At 32.5% G+C, this 24,005-nt stretch overlaps 2 protein-coding genes across 2 annotated transcripts; one reads left to right on the top strand and one right to left on the bottom strand.

Annotated features, from left to right (window-relative positions):
• Positions 1-166: 166 nt before the first annotated feature.
• Positions 167-6,337, bottom strand: HELRODRAFT_183612 (hypothetical protein; the record flags this gene model as incomplete). Its single annotated transcript, XM_009013204.1, has 9 exons — positions 167-420; positions 897-1,061; positions 2,222-2,368; positions 2,809-2,898; positions 3,177-3,289; positions 5,048-5,285; positions 5,416-5,457; positions 6,046-6,234; positions 6,298-6,337. 9 exons carry the CDS (start codon positions 6,335-6,337, stop codon positions 167-169), a joined length of 1,278 nt encoding a protein of 425 aa, XP_009011452.1.
• A 1,070-nt stretch (positions 6,338-7,407) lies between these two features.
• HELRODRAFT_194924 (hypothetical protein) lies at positions 7,408-13,213 on the top strand (the record flags this gene model as incomplete). The annotated part of the gene is made up of 9 exons (XM_009013203.1): positions 7,408-7,487; positions 8,273-8,345; positions 8,908-8,984; positions 9,722-9,842; positions 9,960-10,061; positions 10,521-10,584; positions 10,976-11,102; positions 11,620-11,656; positions 13,055-13,213. Exons 1-9 carry the CDS (start codon positions 7,453-7,455, stop codon positions 13,211-13,213), a joined length of 795 nt encoding a protein of 264 aa, XP_009011451.1. The 5' UTR covers positions 7,408-7,452.
• Positions 13,214-24,005: the final 10,792 nt, after the last annotated feature.

Below are 24,005 nucleotides of genomic sequence, written 5' to 3'. Positions count from 1 at the left end.
TAAAAGTTAATTTCCTGATACTGCAAATGTTTTATAGACATTTGAACTGTTATTTGTCCCCAACCAAAACTCAAAGTGTATATAAAATTATAGAAATGTCTATAAAAAAAATTTATATAAAAATAACAACACATATTAAATCATTCAATAAAGTTTTATTCTGCTTTTAAATCAAAGAGGTATCAACCGCACAAACAGGCAAAAACACGAAGCCTGCAAGTGCTCTGAATACAGGCATCACTAATAATACTCGTAACAGTGCATCACCAAAGGACTGAACAAAATATGAAGTACGATAAATGAAAAACATGTTGAAGCAGACGTATCTTATATTGTCAGGTCTTCTTCTTCTTCGGATAAAGATGACAACTCCAGCGACAACGAGGGACACCACGATGATCAGGATCGTCAGGCTGAGTCCTGCCGGTTCCGAATGATTCAAATTTTGATTGAGTGGGTCATTTTATTGTCGCGAGTAAAGAGTTAGTCGATGTACAAAATTGAATCAAGCAAAATAATATGATATTATAAAAATATTAATGTCAATTAAGACCATAATAGTTGATATAATAATTGTCTAGAATAAATTTTTTGGTAGTAGCGTAACCTTCACACCACTCGACACACATTCACAACTTGCATGTTACTTGCATCATACGCACATAAGTATGAAAATCAGGCATATTAACTGGTTGCATTTGATGTATGTCGACACAAAACATGGCACTTCAACTAAAGCTTGAGCTAACTCGCCAAATGAATGTCATAAAACAGTGATGCAAATCACGTATAACGAATTCGGTCAATTGCATTATGTTGTAACGGGCATAAAATTCAAAAATTAATATTTCCATTTTTAAATTAATTTATAAATTTAAAAAAATATATATAAATACCAATGATCACACTCTGTTTGTCTTCCTTCGAATCAACGTCGGTCAGCATGTCACTGACGGTTGATGTGGCTAATTTGGTTTGTGGGGAAATAGTTGTTTCGGGTTTTCTGGATTGTTTTGATCTTGTTGTTCGTTCCGTTGCATCCGATGCATCTGCGAAATTTCCTTTTTTAATTAATTTAGTTTTCAACTTTATGAACCGCGTTAATGTTAAAAACTGTTTTAAATAAAAAAAAAATAGTGAAATTTATTTAAAACACTTTTAATTTTATTTTCGATTTTGAACAAACTATTAAAAGTAAGGGAATTCACATTTTTTCCATTTAAAAGATCTTTTTTTTTATTTTTGGTGTTAATTTTTAAACTCAAGATACAATCCTCTCCTACTCCAGTTTAGTCAGTAATTTTAATTATCCATTTCCAGGACAAACATTCACACTTGTACGCGAAAGCATTCTATCATATACAAAAAAAGTCAGAAAATCAGTTATATGAACTGGTTGTATTTGAATCAGGTCTTCATGCGTTAAAAACATGGCACTTTTAACGGCTGAGCTAACTCGCCAATTGAATATTATAAAACAGATTTCTAAATCATATTTAACGAATTCGGTTTCCATCTTAAAAATTACAACTGCACTGTTTTATGTATTATGTGGTGACGGGCCGAAAATTCAAAAATTAATATTTCCATTTTTGAATTAATTTATAAATTAAATAAAAATGAATATGATCACACAATGATCACACTCTGTTTGTCTTCCTTCGAATCAAAGTCGGCCAACTTGTCACGGACGGTTGATGTGGCTAATTTGGTTTGTGAAGAAATAGATCCTTCGGGTTTTCTGATTAATATTTGACTTTCTTTATCTAATTAATTTAATTATCAACCTACTGAATCGTGTTAAACTTGAAAAATATCGATTTATCGATTTTTGAAGAATTTATTAAAAAATATTTACAAAATCTTATTTTAATTCTTGGTTATAATTTTTAACTCTGAGGTACAATCTTCTCCTACTCCAGTTCATTCCTTAATATTAATTATCCAAGTTTTGTCGGGTTTCCAATTTTTCCATTTTTTAATTCTTGCTTTCTTAATGAATTTGTCAATAGCATTTTGCTTATGAATCTAATGAAAACTAATTGTGTAAAATCTTGTTAGTAATTTTTCCATATTATTCAAAGTCACCCACGATGCTTTTGCAAGACAAGTCATGGTTTTTTAAATCAGTTAGGCTAAAGAACATGGTTGGGATACAAAATTTTTTAACTAATCACGCCACCATCTTGGTTAGTGAAAATTAATTTAAATAAAAACAAACCTTTTTTACAAACTAAAATATATGTTCTATCGTTATTCCTTTTCCTTTTTGGCATGCAGTTTGTTACTTTCCAGGTCGATGTACCAACATTCATTCCATCACATCCGTCATTTAATTCATATTCATAATTCCAGTTGGTATAACTTGCTAAATGATGTTTCAAAATTAAGTGTAGTGAAATTTTAGTTGCATAAAATTATTGCATTTATTTAATTTGTGTAAACATAATATAAAAAAAAATTTAAGATTCAAGCAATATTTAATGTTATGTATTATTTTAAAATAGTCCTAGGCATGACATAAAACTGCATCCACGCTGCCTTGCGTGCTTTTAAGCAAAAAGCTAGGCCCACCGCTTATACTGGTGGTTGCCGTCAGGATAGGTGCCAGGATGTAAAAAGTTTCTCCAAAATTTATTCCATGCCATCACAAAAAACAACGGCTCCTAGTCCCCAGCAGGCCATAAGTGGTCAAGGGGTGCCAAGAATCTATGGGAAATATGCAATAGCAGAGTGATGTTGCAGAAAAATTCAGAATGGCCCCTCTTTGGTACTTAGACTTGGAACGCTCAATGTTGGATCACTGACTGGCCGCAGCATGGAAATCGCAAAAATGCACGAGCGTAGAAAGATTGACATCTTCTGCCTTCAGGAGACCCAGTGGAAATCGAATGGTGTCTGTCATATCAATTCAAACAAAGAAAAATATAAACTATTCTGGAGTGGTCAAAAGACGGCCAAAAATGGTGTTGGAATTTTTGTCAAAGAACCGCTAGCCCAAGAAGTACCGGATATTAAAAGGATTAACTCACGTTTCATATGGATCAAGATTCGCATAGAAAAGCAAACAATGACTATTTTTTCTGCGCAGGCAAATCAGAAGAGATGAAAAATGACTTCTGGGCTGCGTTCTCTGACACCATCTCAACAATACCAAAATCTGAAACAATCCTGACTGGAGGCGATCTCAATGGCCACGTTGGAGAGAAAACAGATGATTTTGACAACGTACATAGTGGTTTTGGCTATGGAGAACGGAATGAAGATGGCAACCGCATCCTTGAGTTTGCTGAAAGTCACGGGTTTTGTTTACTGAACACATATTTTAGAAAGAGGTTGAAATATCTCATAACATACAAAAGTGGACCATCAGCCACGAAAATTGATTTCTTCGCTGTCAAGCAACAACACCAAAGGCTATTCAAAAAGGTTAAAGTTATACCTGGCAAATCATGTGTCGCCCAACATAGACTCCTTGTGGCAGACCAGGTTGTCAAACTGTCAAAACATAAGTCTAAACAAATGCCTCGGAGAATCAAAACGTGGAAGCTGAAATGAATATTCATCGAAAAAAATTTCAACAGATTGTCGCCACACAGTTAGACCACCAATCGCAATCTTGTACAGATTGGAGTACATACAAAACCGTTTGATAAACGCTGCAACTACAATTTGTGTGAAAACTGGTACAAAACGCCAGCATGAACGGGACACTTGGTGGTGGAATGACAGTGTACAAAATGCAATAGCTGAAAAGAAAGTTGCATACAAGCAATGGCATAAATCAAAATCTGTTGATGACCACAAAATTTTTTGTGAGAGAGAACAACTATGCAAGACGTCAAGTCGCATTGGCTCGGACAGATCAGTGCAGAGAGTAGCTCACTAAAAGCAAAGGTGAACAAATGAAATCTTTGTATCGTATAGCAAATTAAGCAAAGTTTACGAAAAAAGACATAGTTGGTGCCTCGTGTATCAAAAACGACAAAAATGAGATGGTTCTTGAACAAGATGAGATCAAGCTAAAATGGAATAAATATTTCAACTGTCTGTTAAATGAAACAAATCCCATCAATGTCAACTTTGACGTTCTACCCATCGAAGGTCCGATTTTAGACATCACTGTAGAGGAGCTCACAGAAGCTCTGAAAACTATGAAGGATGACATTATCAAAACATCTGGTACTGCAGGTATCCAAACGTTACTACAACTTTGCCGTGAAATCTGGAGAAATTGCTCAATGCCGACTGAATGGAACTATGGCATAACAGTCCCGCTATACAAAAGCAAAGGTGATCTAATGAACTGTTCATCATATCAAGGTATACGTCTGTTAGAACACTTCCTGAAAATTGTCGAGAAAATCATTGAGAGAAGATTAACGTCGTGCATCACAATCGAAAATTATCAATTTGGTTTCTTAGCGGGAAAACCAACAAGTGATGCAATTCACATCCTTTGGCAACTGCAAGAAAAGTACCTTGCAAAGCATCAACAACTATCACACATTTTTGTAGACCTTGAAAAAGCATTTGATCGAGTTCTCCGTGAAGCAATCAGGTGGAGTCTACGTCGAAAACTCATTCCAGAATATCTTGTTTGACTTGTGATGAAAATGTATACGAATACTAAGACTCTCGTCAGCACAACGGTTGGAAACACAGAAGCATTTTGATATTGCGTTGGAGTACACCATGGCTCGATTCTCAGTCCACTGTTATTTATAACTTTGATGGAAGAAATCACAAAGCTGATACGCACTGGTGACATTTGGAATCTAATATATGCTGATGATATTGTTTTAACAGCCACGTCTGAGCTAAATTTAAATGAAATGGATACAACTGATCGCCTAATTGAGGGCAAAGAAAACAACGTCCTACCTCGGGAAAACTGGGTCTCTGGACGCTAAACGATGATTGATTAATGTATTATTTTAAAAATTAATTTCAAAAAGTTTGTGCTAAACATTCAGTTGAACACTTTTATAAACGTTAACTGTTATTAAACATATATTATCAATTTTTCACCAGCTTATCATCTAACTCATCATTTAATAAACTTTTATCAGTCCTCCAAGCCCATCTTATTCTAGAACGTCTAAGCCAATATGGTTGATCACGATCTGAAAAACATGACTTCAGGTGTTTACTTTCCTCGATATCTACCAGATCTCCCTCTCTTTCAACACAATGGCTTCTTGCTTCGTACCACATTAACTCTTCTTCAACTTTCATGTAGCACGCGTTCTTATGTGACAAAGTATAATTTTCATTGCATGAACCTTGAATTAAAAATTATAATGTCTATGTATATGTCTGCCAACAACATTATTTCCCTTTGCTTTTGCAAAAGAACTTAAACTTCTTGTGTGCTTAAACGCCCAAGGACATTTGAAATAAAAATAAAATTACCGTCCATTCTATAGTTTTTAATCACTGATAAAACATTTTTTCCTGAAAAATTTTACAAATTAACATAAAATAATTATATATTAAAAATTGGCACATTTAACTTTCTGGATTTCCTTCCTTAAAAAATCAATTGACGGATCAAGATTAAAGCACAACAAACAAAACGCATCATACACATTGTGTATGATAGATGGTGATCTTTTAAGAAAGGTTTAAAAAAGTTTTATATGAATCAACAAGAGGCACAAACATCTTATATGACTATGTGCTAAACGACTCATCACATACAATAGGTGGGCATCTTTTGGTCGTCTTCGAACCCGGTGACTGTGAAACAGCACCAGGAAACCTTAACCATTAGGCCATCACGCCACTCAAACTACATACCATTCACACGTCACACATTGCGTGGGGTATACGAGAATTTCTTTGCATCCAATCCCAGTCACCGCAACACCATCTCGCCATTAGTAATGCGAATATGTCACAGTTATTATTATGTGAAGTAATTTTTCAATTTAAATAAATCGTGTTAAATCACATAGCCATTTTCCACAACAGAAAACGTATCCTTTATGCCAAAAACTTTCCTGTCGAAACCCAAGAAAAATGGTTCACGGATATTCATACTTTTGACCATATCTTTCACTCTTTGCTGTTCATTTTTATCTTTTACCTCCAACAAACGCCCTCCTGTTTTTTTACACCATGTGATTGCATCCAAGTAATTGTGCGGATGGAAATTCTTTATATTGTTTCCATATGTAATTATGTGAATAACTTTGTTCCTGTGTACGGCTTGATTATTTCCCTTTAAACCTGTGTAAAAATTAGCAAGTTTTTTAAGTTAGTGTTTTTCAGTACATTCGTTCGTCTACTAACATTTGATGAATAGCAATAATAAAAGAAGTAGCAACTTCATGATTGATTATTTTACTTCTGGCCCACAACTTTGTGTAAAGATTATTGAGTTTTGTTTTCAAAACTTATTCTGATCTTGAGAGCAATAGATTACATTCATTTGTGAGCTAATTATTCTACCTAACCATCATTAAGATGATGAATATGCATGCAATTTTCGCGAATAATTTAATTATACATCCTTGTTCATAATCATGAAAAATATGGATTGTGTAATGAAAAATAGCTTGATACTCACATGACTGAAGTTATTGAATAACATCGAAACCATTCAGAGTTTATTTTCTTAGTTTATCTCCGATATTTTTGTCATGGTTCTAGGACCACCTACATCTGGACAAAATGTTTTGGAAAAAACATCTTGACCAAATAATTTTTTGAGGGAAAAATCTCCCAGTAGTGAAATTATATACTGTAATTTTTTTATTCAATAGATAAATTTGTGTGCATATTGTTTAATAGATTATTTTTAGTAATTTTTAGAGAAAAATTCATTTAATAACTTTTTCATCACTCGTTTAGAAAGGTTATATAAGGATATGCAAATTATTAACTCAATACTGCTCTTTATAATTATAAAAAGCAATTTTTAGTAATAAAATGAAATGGTGAAAAGTTACTCTAAACCTAAAAAGTGAAATTTAAATTTATTAAAAAGTGATTTTAAAGTTTTTGGTTAGCAGATATATTAGTCAAAGTTGTAAGTCAGCGTTGGTTCAGGCATAAATCTTCAGGGTTGTTTACAAGCAGTATGTTGTGTATAATACAAAAAAATTTAGACTATTTGCGATTGAATAAAAAATTGTTCGGTCTAAGATTCTAATATTATTAGAAAACAATTTTACATCATATATATATAACGATAATAAAGAAATTTCTATCTATGACTAAAGTAGATTAGATGTAGAATAAATAGTAGAATATATAGAATGTAGAATAAATAGCTGCTGGCTGTTGGCATATATTATACTTAGAATAATGGTATGTAATTTTTGCAAAATGTTTTTACTAAAGATTTCCGGTTTTCCATATTTTTCAAGACTTTGTACTCTCGTGTTATGATAAAGTGCCGTTGACGCTGCGGTTTTTTTTGGCCAAAGTTTTGATCCGTAAAAAATGATGCCATCTAGCGTCGTGGCCAGGATTTTCGAGTAATTTGTTCAAATTAATCATTAAATTAATTAATTAATGTTGTTTTTATTTTATATTTCTCTTCATCATAAGCTGGGACCTTATTTCTTTTCACAACCCTCACTATCTGTATCTAAAATCAAAATTTTGAATTGGGTCTACTCTTCTACAGACTCTTCTAACCTAACGAACCTCTTATTAGCTAAAACGTTTATCGTAACCCTAACCAACCATTCTAACTTTTCCTTGCTAATTAATGAATCCAACTTACAACATCTCTTTGCCTAGTTCTTCTCATCATTCATTTCAATCATTCATCAAAATTTGATGAATGATTGAAATGAATGAATATCCTAATGAATACCAATACATGAATGAAGATCATCTAATCCTCATGATTTAATATTTAATTTTAATTAAACTACAGCTACACTGAGACTAAACCATTTAATAATCTTTTTATTGTTAATCTTAATCTTTTTAGTCTTTAATATGATTAAAAAAACCACCATTTTCATGTAATAATGAAATAATCATATTTTAAACTCTAATTATCTTTTTTAATCTTTTGTGGGAGGCCAAAAACTTTTTGACTGGCTTCAAGATCAAGTTTAATCAAAGAAATTAAAATTATGGAAAACCAATTTTTTTGAATTCATCTCTATCTTCATTTATCAATATATCTTGTATTAATCATGGTTTTTTGTGTATTTAGTTTTATAATTTATAAATAATTTATTAATAAATAAATAAATAATAATTTAATATTATCTGTAATTCTGGTAATAAAATAAATTCATCAAAGACTTCTGGTTGGCTTTGTGTACCCTAGCTACCAGTCTTACAAGGCTATTCAACAGAGGGACAGCCTAAAATATGTTGGTGTTTATTTAAAATTATGAAATTATAATAATTATTATTATTTTTATTAAAATAGTTTTTATAAATAATTGTAGTTAGTTTTTGCAACTTATAATAAAATAAGACCTATCTAATTATCCATTTAGCTTTTATGATTTTTAAAAGTTTCTGATGGGATTGCCATTATCAATTTTGGAATTTAATTTTTTATAAAAATAAAACGAACATTGATGATTGTGTCGTTTAAAATTAAAATTAAATTAAATTATAAAATAAGTTATAATAATTTGATAAAATCATGATATATATATATATATATATATGGCTATACTAATGATGGTTTGATATTAATCAATAATGATATGATATATCATACTTCATCTTTGTGATACAACCTAATCGTTTAAATATCACAGTTTGTGTCAGTTCAATTTTCAAAATGATAACCACAACATCAGTCAATAAGCAGACATCATTAAATCTAACAGTGATTATATTTTTAAAAATGTATAAAAATGTTTGCACTTTTAATGATTATTATGATCGTGTGTGATTGGGGTTGATTTGTTTTATTCCCAGACCCAATGGCTAATCTACTGGATTGTATTTTCTCTGTTTCTCTCAGTGGAAAAGTTCTCTGACCCTTTTGTTCTTTGGTTGGTGTGTTTGTTTGTTGAAGAGTGTAGGGTGTGTGTTTGGGTGTGTATGTGTGTGTGCGTGAGTGTATCTGCGTGTGAGTGAGTGTGAGAATGCGTGTGGTCGAGCTTGAATAGTGTTGAGTGGTATTTATTGTTTATTTTCTTGATTTGTTGCTTGCTTCAACAACATCACTTACAAAACCAGATAGCTAGGATGGTAGGAGTGTGTGGTTTTTTGTCCTGGTTCAATTCTGGTTCTATCTGTCTAAATCTTGAATACTGTATAACAAAATTTGGTAAGATTTGTAAGCAGAGAACTGCATGGTAATAAATAAATAAATAAAACAACGTCACATTAACAACAACAACAACACTAACAACAACAGCAACACTAACAACAACAACAACACTAACAACATTACCCCTTACAACATTAACATTATAGCAACATCAGTGTCACCAACAAGCAACAACAACAACGTCATCAACATCCACAACTTCAACAACAACATCCACAACAACAACATCCACAACAACAACATCCACAACAACAATATCCACAACTTCAACAACAACATCCACAACTTCAACAACAACATCCACAACTTCAACATCCACAACTTCAACAACAACATCCACAACTTCAACAGCAACATCCACAACTTCAACAACAACATCCACAACTTCAACATCTACAACCTCAACAACAACATCCACAACTTCAACAGCAACATCCACAACTTCAACAACAACAGGATCCCATTTTATTACGAGACGAAGATATTGACCCTACTGTGGCTTGTCAGCCCTGCCACGAAGGGCTCCTCCGTCTTCTACGCCCGTCATCTGCACCCGTTCCTCGTCAGAAGAGAACAAGTAATATTGTTGTTGTTGTTATTATTAGTGTTGTTATTATTATTGATTGTTATTATTGTTGTTGTTATTATATTATTATTATTATTATAAGTTAGTATTGGATTAATTTGTTGCTAGGAGATTGACAACTTGATCAGAGCTTTCAATTCGCTGAGTTATGCTGCCATCAAAAACCTCTTCAAGCAGGGATTCAATCTCTTTTGTGTCCTATGTGGCCAGGTTGGCTGGTTGGTTGGTTGGCTGGTTGGTTGGTTGGTCAGTCGGTCGGTCGGTCGGTCGGTTGGATGGTTGGTTGGTTGGTTGGTTGGTCGGTCGGTCGGTCGGTCGGTCGGTCGGTCGGTCGGTCGGTCGGTAGGATGGTTGGTTGGTTGGTTGGTTGGTTGGTTGGTTGGTTGGTCGGTCGGTCGGTCGGTCGGTCGGTTGGTCGGTCGGTCGGTCGGTCGGTCGGATGGTTGGTTGGTTGGTTGGTTGGTTGGTTGGTTGGTTGGTCGGTCGGTCGGTCGGTTGGTAGCCAAAAAATCATTCTTTCACTTTTTATGGTTAGCCAAATTTTATGTTTGGCTAGATGGCTGGCTGTCTGATTTTTCAGTTTTTCTCATTGGCTTACATCTGCATAACAACCACCCCACCACCACTCCACCATCTCTCCACCATCACTCCACCATCACCACATTCCAGGTTAACCATGGTTTCATTGAACTTATCAAGTTGAGATACAACTTGAGGGAAGTTACTGAACATGGTTAGTTTGTATGTTTGTATGTTTGTTTGTATGTTTGTTTGTATGCTTGTTTGTTTGTTTGTATGTTTGTATGTAGTTAGCATGCTCGCATGTTTGTTTGTATGTTTTTTTTGTATGCCTCTATGTATGTTCGTATATTCGTATGATTTATTAAATCATTTTCATTCAAATAATTGTTCCAGTGGCTCAAACGCAGATGCCACAGTCATCATCATCACTATTACAACAACAATCATCATCATCACTATTACAACAACAACAATCATCATCATCATCCCCGCAACAACAACAATCATCATCATCATCCCCGCAACAACACCAATCATCATCATCACTTCATCACCAAACGAGGCATGGTCACTCACCATCACCACCATCATCATCATCGAAGCAACAAGGTCAGTTAATGATGCAGTCGTTAGTTATATGCATATTAAGCGATGGTGTAATGGTTGCGCGCCTGCTTCTAATGTTGCAGTGACCGCTTTCGAATGCAAGCGGATCCCCGTCTGTCACATGTTGGTTGATACGTAATTTGAGGAGTAATTAAGACTGAACGAATAATAAGACAACACATACATGCAGCACGGTCTCGCAACACATACAACTAGCATGGTCTCGCAACACATACATGCAGCATGGTCTCGCAACACATACAACCAGCACGGTCTCGCAACACATACATGCAGCACGGTCTCGCAACACATACATGCAGCATGGTCTCGCAACACATACAACCAGCACGGTCTCGCAACACATACATGCAGCACGGTCTCGCAACACATACATGCAGCATGGTCTCGCAACACATACAACCAGCATGGTCTCGCAACACATACATGCAGCATGGTCTCGCAACCACACATCAACTCCATCTCACATTCATCTGCACACCATTCAATTGCGTAAAAAACTATTTGCAGGATCTGCAGTGCGAACAACAACAACATCATCATCGACTAAGTTTACTGCTAGAACGACATCATCATCATCGCCACTATCATTATCATCATCGCCACCACCATCATCATCAAGATCACATCAGCAGAGCAGACAGGCTGCTCCGGTTGAGGTCGGTTCTTATTATGATCGGTACATCAAGTCGAGGAGGCAGTTATGATGATGATGATCAGTGATGATGATCATGATGATGATGAGAAAGATGATTGTGGTAATGATGATTTTGATGATGATGGTGATGATGATGATTGTGGTGGTGATGATGATGATAATAGTAATGATGATGATGATGGTGATGATGATGATATTGTCGACGATGATGGTGGTGATGATGATAATGAAGTGAATGTGTGAATGAATGAATTTGGGCTTATTGGAACTATTGGAACTGGAATGAGCAGCATAACGCATCATCATTATTTATAACCATCGAAAATTATATGTATATCTATGTGTGTGTGTGTGTGTGTGTGTGTGTGTGTGTGTGTGTGTGTGTGTGTGTGTGTGTGTGTTTGTGCGTGTGTATATAGTTTTTGCAAATGTTAACGTTTGATTAACTTTGTTTTTCTCAATTTGCATACATAATTATACCTTATGTCACTTTAAATTGATTAATAACAACAATTCGGTAGAATTTTTACATAACTGTATATATATATTTATATATAGTTATTTTTGTTACACTCAATCGTTCATATTTACTAATTTATTTTATTTTTATCATTCGTTTCATCGATTGTTCATTTATGAAAGATTTTCCTCGTTTGATATTTCTGTAGTAATAATAATTTGTTCAATATTTTTTACCAATTCATTCATTCATTTATTTATTTGTTTATTCATTTTTTAGATACTTTTTCATTCATTCATTCATTCAGTCAATCAATTAATCTCTTCGTGGTTTGCCTATTAATTGCTTGCTGGGTGACAATGAATTTAAAAATTTTGACAAGTTGTGTTTGTCTTACTTATTATAGGCTAAATGAAGCGCGATGAAGTCACTGAATCATCATCCAATCATCATCAGCATCATCATCGTCATGATTGTCACAATGAAAAAGCAGTAGCCACATTCGTTGTTGTGTAATACAAATCATTTGATAGTTGTCGGCCAAATTTTAATAGAGAGAGGTCGACCCCTTCCCGCTCTTTGGGGGGCGTTTGAAACAGAGACGTCCTGTCAAGGCGTGTAATTAACTTCTTTCCAACACATTCTGGCGGGCAGACATTTTATTGTTTGGAGTTTTTTTATTGGAAATGTTTTGATCACGTTGAAATGAATGGATGCTATGTTGGTTAATTATTTTTTTTATTATTATTCTTTAAAAATCTGACAGACTCAGAAGCTGTTACAGCATTTAAGGCAGTAGTACAAAGTTAAACAGATAACTAAATAAATTAATAAAGAAATGGAGGAAGAAAAAATGTTTTAACATTAAAAATAAAATAAATAATAAAATAAATTGACAATAAAATGAAGTAATGAATGGCATGAAAACTCTCTTCAAAGCCGCTCGACGAGGAACATTGTCTCATCAACTCAAGAGATATCGCATTCCAGACAGACGGCGTGGCGGTTAGCGAGGCTGGATTTGGCGATAGGAATGTTAAAGAAACTCGCAGACTATGTTCGCTGGGATGGGGCATGTTCGTGGCGAGAAAATTTTGAAATGGAAAACGTAAGCTGGAGATGTGACGATATTTTGATGGTCAGAACTGCAATTTTGAAAATGATTCGTGCAGAGACTGTACAAAAACACACACACGCATGCAGGCACTCAACCACGCAAAGACACACGTACACACACAAATACTTGAGACATGCAACGCATCATTAAGAGAGCATACTTTTTCAGAACCATCAATAGACGACACCAACTCTGTCACATCAGTCACAATGTGTGTGTTTACGTGACGTGGTGGTGTGGATGTTATAGCTTCAGGTTTATAGAGAACCAGACAGCAACTACTATTTTTGTCAAAATTTTTCGCCATTTTTTTGATAACTCTATTATTTCATTTCATTCAGCTAAACTTCAAATTAATCCTGGTCATCGTCAGAATTATTATTTCTAGATGATGTCTCGCGATGGCCTCGTCTAAATACTGCCTCTCCGAAACTCGGTCTACCGTGTGAGGTGTGCCTATCATAAGATGCTTGTGGGTTCGTACGAAATAAAAATGTATGTAAGGTATGTTATATATACGTCTCTGTCAGGTTACATGTTAAAGAAGTATGAGATCCTTGCGTCTTTTAACTGCTACCCATCCATTTAACCATCCAAATATGCTTTCCATTCATTCATTCATCCAATCATTCATTCATTCATCTCCCCATCCAGTATTTATTTTCTGATTAATTCACTTGCACTAATCGCCCATCATAATGTTGCTTCATAAATAAATAAAAAATTAAAACGCTTTTTAAAATGACGCCCTGCGATAGATTCGTAAACTTAAAAGTGCATCGAGGTTATAAATTTTTATTCGGAGTTTTTTTTATCTTACTTGGGTGTGTTTTTTTATATTTTTGTTTTTTTTTATTTTTATTTAAATAAGTTTAAACGATTCATTTTTCTATGTGGTTCCTTAATTAAGTTTGGTTCATTAGCTCAATTGTTCAATTTTTATATAAACTTGTTTTCTTCATTTATTCAAAAATTGCTCTGTTTGTGTTTGTTTGTTTGTTCGTTCGTTTGTTTGTTTCTAATTTTATTTAATGTTTTCGTTTATTTATTTTGCTAGTAGCAGTAGTAGTAGTAGTGATAGTAGTAGTAGAATAATTTTTAAAATTTGCACATTTATGTATAAGTCTCAATCTAAATTATTTCCCAGTACTTATCAGATATATTTATTGAACCCGATCGTCTTCTTGCTCTCACTTCTTCTTAACTCTTAAACACTCTTTTGCCAAATCTCTTTTGCTTTTTCTGGCCCTTTTCTCTGGAACTCTCTACCTCCTTCTCTGACTACTTTTCCATCACTTACGAAGTTCAGAGCGGATCTCAAGACCCATCTGTTTCCAAAATTCATTGAGGAGCGCTGTTGAACATCGTGGAAATAGCGCTTTATAAACTGACTGACTGACTGATAGTAGTAGTAGTAGTAGTAGTAGTAGTAGTAGTAGTAGTAGTAGTAGTAGTAGCAGCAGCAGCAGTAGTATTAGTAGTTGGCCTTCCCTTCTGTAGGTGATGTAGTACATCTTCAACTTCTTCGTTTTCAAACTTTACATGTAATAGTAAACAATCGCAAACAATCAAGCAAGACATGAAGACATGGTATAATAATATTTATAACAACAACAATAATAATAATGTATAATAATAATAATAACAACAATAGTAACAATAATAATATTAACAATAAATAACAATAATAATAAAAATAATAATAACAATAATAATAATAATGAGTTTGCTTCTCTGCTAATTTGTTTTTTGACATGTTGAGAATTTTAAAAATTTTCTGAATTCATTCGGGCATACACACACACACACGCACACACACGCAGGCCACAACATCTGCTTGCCATTAAATGTTTATTTTATTGTTTACCTCAATTTCTTTCTTGGTTTTTTATTATTATTTATTGCAATTATTATTATCATTATTAACATTATAAATGACAATATTATTATTATTATAATTATTATTATAATTATTATTATAATTATTATTATAATTATTACTATCATCATCATCGTTATTATCATCATCATCATTATTATTATTATCATTAATATTATTATTGTTCTCATTATTATTATTGTTATTATTAATATATGATTAATAATAATAATTATAATATAATAATGTTATTAGCGTTATTATTTTTTTTAAGTCTCTCCGCGTTGCATGATGTTTGTGTCATTTTGCGTTTGAAGCTAAAATGAACTAGGGCATTCATCCAGGGTTGATGATGATAACGAAGAAGACGATGATGATGATGATGACGAAGAAGACGATGATGATGAGAGGGAGAAGATGTTCACACATACAAACACATACACACAACACACGCGCGCACACACACACAACACACGCACACACAACATACGTACCTACACATACACACGAGAATATCTTTCAATGTAACGTTAACACATGCTAAGTGAGCTTACAACTCACTCAACAAGTTGTTGCATTCATTTTAACTTTCCACAATTGCCTTCTTCTCTCTTCTTATTTACCGCTGTTAAAATTTTTGAATCTTCCTAATGAGATGCTGAAGTACCTGGCACACATCCCAAAAGCCGTCCAAAGAAGTCCTGGTCGCAAACAATCGAGCGAGACATGAAAGCTCTAAGTTTAAATGAAATGGATACAACTGATCGCCTAATTTGGCGCAAAAAGTTGATGGCAAAGAAAACAACGTCCTACCTCGGGAGAACTGGATCTCTGGACGCAAAACGAAGATTGATTGATTGGTTGATTGATTGATAGATTGAGAGATTGATTGATTGATTGACTGGTTGATTGATTGATTGACCTAATGAGATGTCATCGCCATAGGTTGCAGCTGTCAACAATGAGTTTGGAGGGTAAGCGAAAATTAGGCTTGCCTGGAAAATGACATTAAATTATTCGGAAGATATTTTTGAATTACGACAAACACAACCCAACATGACCTAAAACACAAGTTGAAAACAACATACACTACTTACCATACTGTATCACCCTGCACATACGCACGTACATAATACACAAACATACATACAAACAAATACATACATAGATACATACAAACAAATACATACATACCTACATACAAACAAATACATACATAGATACATACAAACAAATACATACATACCTACATACAAACAAATACATATATACATACATAAGTACATACAAACAAATACATACATACGTACATACAAATACATATATACGTACATACATACAAACAAATACATGATACAAAAATTTTTGTTTTACAAACGTTCATACATGCATACATAGGCAAACAACAGATGTTAACGATCGCATAGTGTTATGATCTCATCTTCATTGTCATCATCACATCAAAAAATTGTGTAACCCACACACACACACACAAACACACACACGCACAACATAACTCAATAAAAAGTTTTTAAGACATAAAAAAGTCTTAATGCAGTTATTGAACAGAAAATATCCGAAAGAATGCCTTTAAAAAGCATGGAATGACAAACAACCATTAAGAATATTAATTCTTCAACAACAACAACAACAACAACAACAACAACAACAACAACAACAACGACAACAACAACAATAATAAATAATAATAACACTAATGTCAATCAGCCGTGAAATCCTCGACAGCAACACCAAAGTAATATACCAGAACAGCAACTACACGCATCTTAAAATTGCAGAAGCAGTCCTAATTGACATCAATAAACCAAAAATAAATATACAACAAAAAATGACAACCTCACTTCCAACCCATTTATTCTTCGTTCTTTATCAAAAGATCTTTGATGGAATAAGACACCTACGTAAAAGGTGGCAGTTTATCAAATGAGTGACGTCATCAACAGGAAGATCTGAGAATCAACTCGACATTCATTTATTCACTCATTCATTTATTCACTCACTCATTCATTCATTCCTTCATTCATTCATTCACTCATTCATCTTTTTCAGCAGTAACAAAAAATTATTTCCAGAACCGAAGCGACAAATTTTAGATTTTAGGCAGCCATTAAAAAAATCAAATCCAAACAATTAAACAATCAAGGAATGAAAAATAAATTACTGTTAAAATTCATTTACTAATCAACACTGTTCAAACTGCAAACGTCCTTAATATCTTCCTCCACTTTCTTTCTCTCTCTCTCTCTCTCTCTCTCTCTCTCTCTCTCTCTCTCTCATACAGACACACACACACAGAGACTCTTTCATCTCCTTTTATTTCCTTACAAGTGACTAGACATGGATCACAGAATGTGACGAGAGAGGACCTCACAGGCAAACCACCACAACAGCAGTGATCAACATTTAATGAACGGCAACATGCTTCCCTGCCCGGGACAAACAGTGGGACGAAGATCCTAAATGAAGGAACATCAACAAGCATCCAAACGAAGTAACAGAACCCAGATCATGGTGTGACGGTTGAAATGTCTGGCACACTCACGCTAACCTGGTTTTCATGTAAATAAATCCTCACCCGTTGCATAAAATACGTGTGATAAGTTGATACACGCATATTTAATACACTGTTTTGGTGTGGAGACTTAGGAAAAATATTGGAAAAAATTGTAAAAAAAAATGGAAGACTTGTGTTACTTAGTTCGGATGCAAGTAGGTGATCTGGATGCTCTTACATAAGAGGAAAGAAAAAGAGAGCGGAAAATTTGGGAAAGAAAGTTTTTCTATTTTTGGAATGGAGCGATGGACGAAAAGAACATATAAACCTAAAAGAGATTTATTTAGCGTTTGATATTCCAGGAGTTTCCCTGAAAATAGGTAAAATAATTTTTGAAGGGTCCATTTCGGGAAAGAAAAACTAGAAAGGTATTCGAACCCCAAAAATGATAACTAATATATTCAACTTAAGGTTTCCATAATATAGGAAAATTCTATTACCACAACCCCCAATGCTGTTAATAATAAACAATGATAACAATAAAAATAAGTAAAAAATGCTAATAACAATAATAACAATAATAATAATAATAAACAACGGAGACTAATGGTTGATGAAATGTTAATCATTTATTTATTTATAACAAGCGAACAACAAAAACGAAAAAAATGGAATTCAACAAAGATATTCATTAAATCGATATTATAAACCCTCAATGCGTCATAGTCATCATCACCATCAACAACAACAACAGCAACAACAACATCACAATCATCATCATAATCATCATCTGCGTTTCATCACACGTTTCAAATGCTTTATAGTTTCAATCAATATGATAAAAAACAATGCTTATTCAATGCTTCATACATATATATATATATATATATATACATATATATATATATATATATATATACATATATATATATATATATATATTTATACGGGTGTACATAATCCAAATAACAAATATACGCATATATATTATATATATATATATAATAAATGAATAAATAACTTTCTAAAATTATGACCGAGAGAATGACGGATGGATGGAAGGAGAAATAAATAAAAGGAAAGATGGATGGATGGATAAATAACAAATAATTAACCATAAATAAATGAATGAAAGTTTTTTCATAAAATAAAAGTCTATCAATATATATATATATATATATATATATATATATATACATGCATACATGCATACATATATATATATATATATATATATATATATATATATATATATATATATATATATCTGTGTGTATGAGTAATTTATTTTCTGCGAATAAAGTTAAAAATTCAATTACCCAAATTTATCTAATCAAGAGACGACAAAACAAAACAAAATATATATATATATATATATTTATATATTTCTGTGCGATGTATTATGATTTCTCGTTTGTTATTTCAATTATGTTGTTAAGCTCAGTTTTTGTTAGATAGCGCTTTTGAGATTCCTTTAATTAGCGCTTCATAAATGTTTCAATAATAATAATAATAATATATATATATATATGCGTGTGTATTAATTTTATAGTATTGAAAAAATAGATTAAATTCTCTTCTCGAAAATTCATCATGCTGAAGGTTGTTGGGGGATGAAATATCATGTATTTAATGTCTTAATTTTATGTTTCATAATTGAACGGTTGTTATATATATATATATACATATATATATATATATATATATATATATATATATATATATATATATATATATAGAAGTTTTTATTTACACATGTGTTGATTTACACACACACACTTAATAAGTTGTTTTTTTATAAGCATAAATATTTAAATAATCACTTCTCATGGTTTATTACATCTGTGCATATGCAATTATTATATATGTATATATATATATATATATAAATATATATATATATATTATATATATATAATGTATGAATTCTACAGAATAGTAGGCATTAGTCAATTTAAAGTTTGTCTTTTCAATTTCACTTACTAGAATTTTCGGAAAATTGTTCAATTTATTTCAAATAGATTTCTTATTCCAAGTTCATTATGAAAATTTAATAAAACTGTTGTTGTCCAAATTCACCGTGCGAATAAGCCTTATTTCGATTTTTTTTCAAATCATTTTAAGGGCAGGTTTGGTTCATATAGTTTCTTTAAACAAAGCAAAGTTAGTTCTTTAGCAAAGTGAGTTACTTAGTTGATGTCGTATTCTTCATCATCATTCCAAAAAATTCTAGTAATGAAAATTGAAAAGACAAACGTTAAATTGATTAATGCCAACAATTCGATAGAATTCATATAATACTGTATATATATCTATATATATATATATATATATATATATATATATATATATATATACTCATACATAATCATTGGCACACTTACATATTGTATATAGACATAAAACATTTAAAGACTTAATATAAATAGAACAAATCTCAATAACATACAAATATAATAATAATTATTATTATACAGATATATATATATATATATATATATAATATAATATAATTAGCAAATGTCCCGGAAACATTTGAATTTAAATAAAAAAATAAATAAACGAAGTTATCAAAAAAAAAAAACGAAGAAAAAAAAGAAAAAAATGATTCGTCGGAAAATAAAAATTTGATTTTTTTTTTTTTGTAAAAATTTTTTCATTACGTCGACATGGCGATGATTCATCACCATTATAATTTCCATTATTATGAATATTATTATTACTATTATTATCATTATTATTATTATTATTATTATTTCCACCAACATCGGCGTTCAACAACAACGACGACGATGATGATAATGATACGATAATAACAACAATAACAATAAAAATTATAAATAATAATAATAATAATAATAATAACAATAACAATGATTACTAAAAGTCGATCAAAAAACGCTACTATTTACAGCCATCATCATCGTCGTCATTAAAATGGCTCCCTAAATCTACATAACCATTTGCAATAAATAGCAGTCATTAAAATATTGACACGAATAATTTCTATTATAATAAAAAATTATAATAATAATAATAATAGGAATAATAATAACAATATTAACAAGAATTAATGATCCTAGATTTTTTGAGTAATGTACCGAATTTAAATAAATAAGTTCGTAATAAAGACGAATGAATGAGTGAATAAATAAATAAATAAATAAATGATCAAATGAAAGAATGAATGAGTGGATGGAAAACAAAACAAAAAATTACTTTATGCCAATAAAACGCGTCAAGCTGCAGGTGGCGATGAGGGTGTTGTTGATGTTTGTGTTGTTGTTGTTGATATATGCGTTATGATTGTTGTTGTTGTTGTTGCCTCTAAGGTGCATTATCGGGGCAACTGCAGTTGTGTTTGGCCAGAGATCTATCGTATTAAGTGTCGTAGGCTTGCCAGGCAGCTGAAGAGATGCGGGCCATCAGGCGGATGTGAGCAGCAGACAGCGCATTTTGTTTCTGCATCGCGGGTGATCATCTCCTTGTAGCTGCCAAAGAGGATGCAAAGGCTTGAGCGAAGTTGGGCCAGAGACCTTCTTGCTGTTCGGGGAGGAGTTTCTTCCGAGCGATCTATCGCAGGTAGGGGTGGAGACCATCCAGTGAGCAGCAGGTGGGCAGGGTACGACTCGGCAGCTGGCCTACCAGCCGTACTGTGTAGAGATCTTAAAGCCGATTTTATTGTTGAGAGGTCAGAGTTCATCGGCATGAAGGATCGGACAGTGAGACCCCATTTCGACATCAGTGTGTCCTTCAGGGCACGAAGTGGACGTTCTAGAGCCAACAGCTCACGGCAAGGGTGTTGGGGTTCATGGCAAAGTGCTAAAAATTTGGAGGAGATGAGATCAGTGTGCAGTCTGACTGAGAGCAACCGGAACTCCGAAGCGGTTTTGTGGCATACGATGATTATCCGTATGTGTTATTGTTGTTGATGGTGCATGTGTTGTTGTGTTGTTGTTGTTGATGCGTATGTTGTTGTTGATGTCATCATTTATTAAAAATACTGTTGTTGTTAATGTTGTTGATTTTATTACTATAGTTGATGATGATATTTTGATTTTGATGAAGGATTGTTGGTGTAGTAGTTATTAAAATTAATTTTTGTGCCGTCGTTTCAGTTAATGTCTTTGTTGATGTTGTGTTGTTGCTGTTGTTGATGATGTTACAGTTGATGTTGTTGTGTTGTTGCTGTTGTGTTGTTGCAGTTGTTGTTGTTGTTATGTGTGTTTATGCTACCTACACAGGTATGATGATGTCATGCATCATTCTGCTGTTAGTGTTGTTGTTAGCGTTGTTGAAATTTCCATTAATGTTGTTGTCGTTGTTGTTGTTCAACGATTAATTGGAGAAATTGATAAGAAATATATGAAAAAATATTAAAAATGTCTTGAAGCATATAAACTGAAGTTTTGATAATTCGCTATCAGTATTGTTGTCATTGCTGTTGTTGGTAATGTTGTTTTTTTGTGCTGTTGGCGTTGACTTGCAGTTGAGTCGTTGTTGTTGAAGTTGTTGTTGTTGATGTTTATTACGGTGATGTTAATGTTGTTGTCGGTGCAGTTGTTAATGCTGTTGATGTTGTTGTTGCTGTTTTGGAGATAATTGTAATAAAAGTTGTGTCAATTGTTGATGTCATAAATAAGTGATGTTGTTGTTGCTGCGTTAATGTCATAAAGCCATTTTAAATGTGGGACAAAATTGTCGTTGCTGTAATGTTGTTGTTGTTGATGTTGTCTTGTTACTGTTGTTAATGGGATTGCCATGCAAGATGAATATATGGATGAAATTGATCGCTCTATTGGATGTTGTTGATGTTGCAATATTGTGGCTGTAGCTGTGATTGATGTTCTTGGTGACAGATTTCCGGTAGCATTAAGTGACAACAACAACAACAACAACAACATTGGTATTGAGGTTGGAACGTTGTCTTAGTTTAGATACAAATAATTTTGAAAAATATGCAAAAAGATGAAATTGGATGATTGAAAAAATGAAAAAAAAATATTGAATATCAGCAGTTGTTGTTGTTGATGCTGTTGTTGTTGTTGATGTTGTTGTTGATATTGTTGCTTATACTGTGTTGTGTTCATGTTATAATGTTGATGCTATTTCATGAAGAATCAGTGTACCGAACCAGAAGTCCAAGATCAAATAACTGTCGCATTATTACAATATGATGAATAAATAAAACAAAATCATCAAATGAATAATTCGGAAAACAACTGAAAACTCGTGACAGCACATTTACATGATCAAGCTGGTTAATGTTGAGAGACAACAGTAAAAAAGTATACCTCAAACATATTACGCTGAATACATCCAACAAAAAACCGACCGACCAACCTACCGACCAACCAAACTATCGAACTCTCAGTCAAGCGAGAGACCGATAATCCGACTAATTAATCGACCGACCGATCAACCGACCGACCGACGACGAAACTCCCAACAACCGACCGACCCCCACAACCGAAAATTCAGTTCATTTTATTCAATTTCGATGTTTAAGCGAAGGAGCCACACAAACAAAGAACAATCATTGTCATTGTGATATTTATATTAAAGGAAAAAAAACCCAAAAATATAGAATAAAAAAAATAAATAAATTCAACAATTTGAAAATTGAATCAAATAATTGAAATAATGCGTCATCAGATTTTAAATTGAAATTGGACTAAAGAAAAAAAAACAAATAATGATTAGCTAATAATTAATTAATTAAAACTGTTAAATTAAGTCCATATATATATATAGAAATATATAACACATTTCAGAAATTTATATAAATATATATATTTATATATATATATATATATATTTATATAAATTTCTGAAATGTTCTCGATATACTGATTATAAATAATATTCCAAATGGTAAATAGAATATGACAACACATCAGTATAGTTTACAAAAGTGTGGCTAAATTTATGAATGAATGAATAAATGAATGAATGAATGAATGAATGAATGAATGAATGAATGAATGAATGAATTAATTAATTAATAGGTAAATAAATAATATTCAAATTTTCATCACATAAACGAATAAATATGTAACATTACATCTCGCATAATCATTATTATTATTATTGTTGTTGTTATTATTATTAAAATACTCTGACAAAAAAATACAATTTATTATCTTATTTATTATATATATATATATACATAGGAGTTGTAAAACAACAGAAACGATAGTAAGAGAGCTTTGTTAATGTCGAACATCAATTCACCAGTGTCAGACAGTAATTCACTAATGCCAAACATCAATTCACCGATGTCAAACAGCAACACACCATGCATAATTTATTATTATTATTATTATGATTATCAAAATTACATTTATAACAACAAGAATAATAATGGAAATAAATTATA

Source organism: Helobdella robusta (genome assembly GCF_000326865.2).
Source record: "Helobdella robusta unplaced genomic scaffold HELROscaffold_112, whole genome shotgun sequence".
Lineage (NCBI taxonomy): Eukaryota > Metazoa > Annelida > Clitellata > Rhynchobdellida > Glossiphoniidae > Helobdella > Helobdella robusta.
The sequence above is the reverse complement of the archived record's forward strand: the minus strand, read 5'-3'. Positions and strand labels throughout refer to the sequence as shown.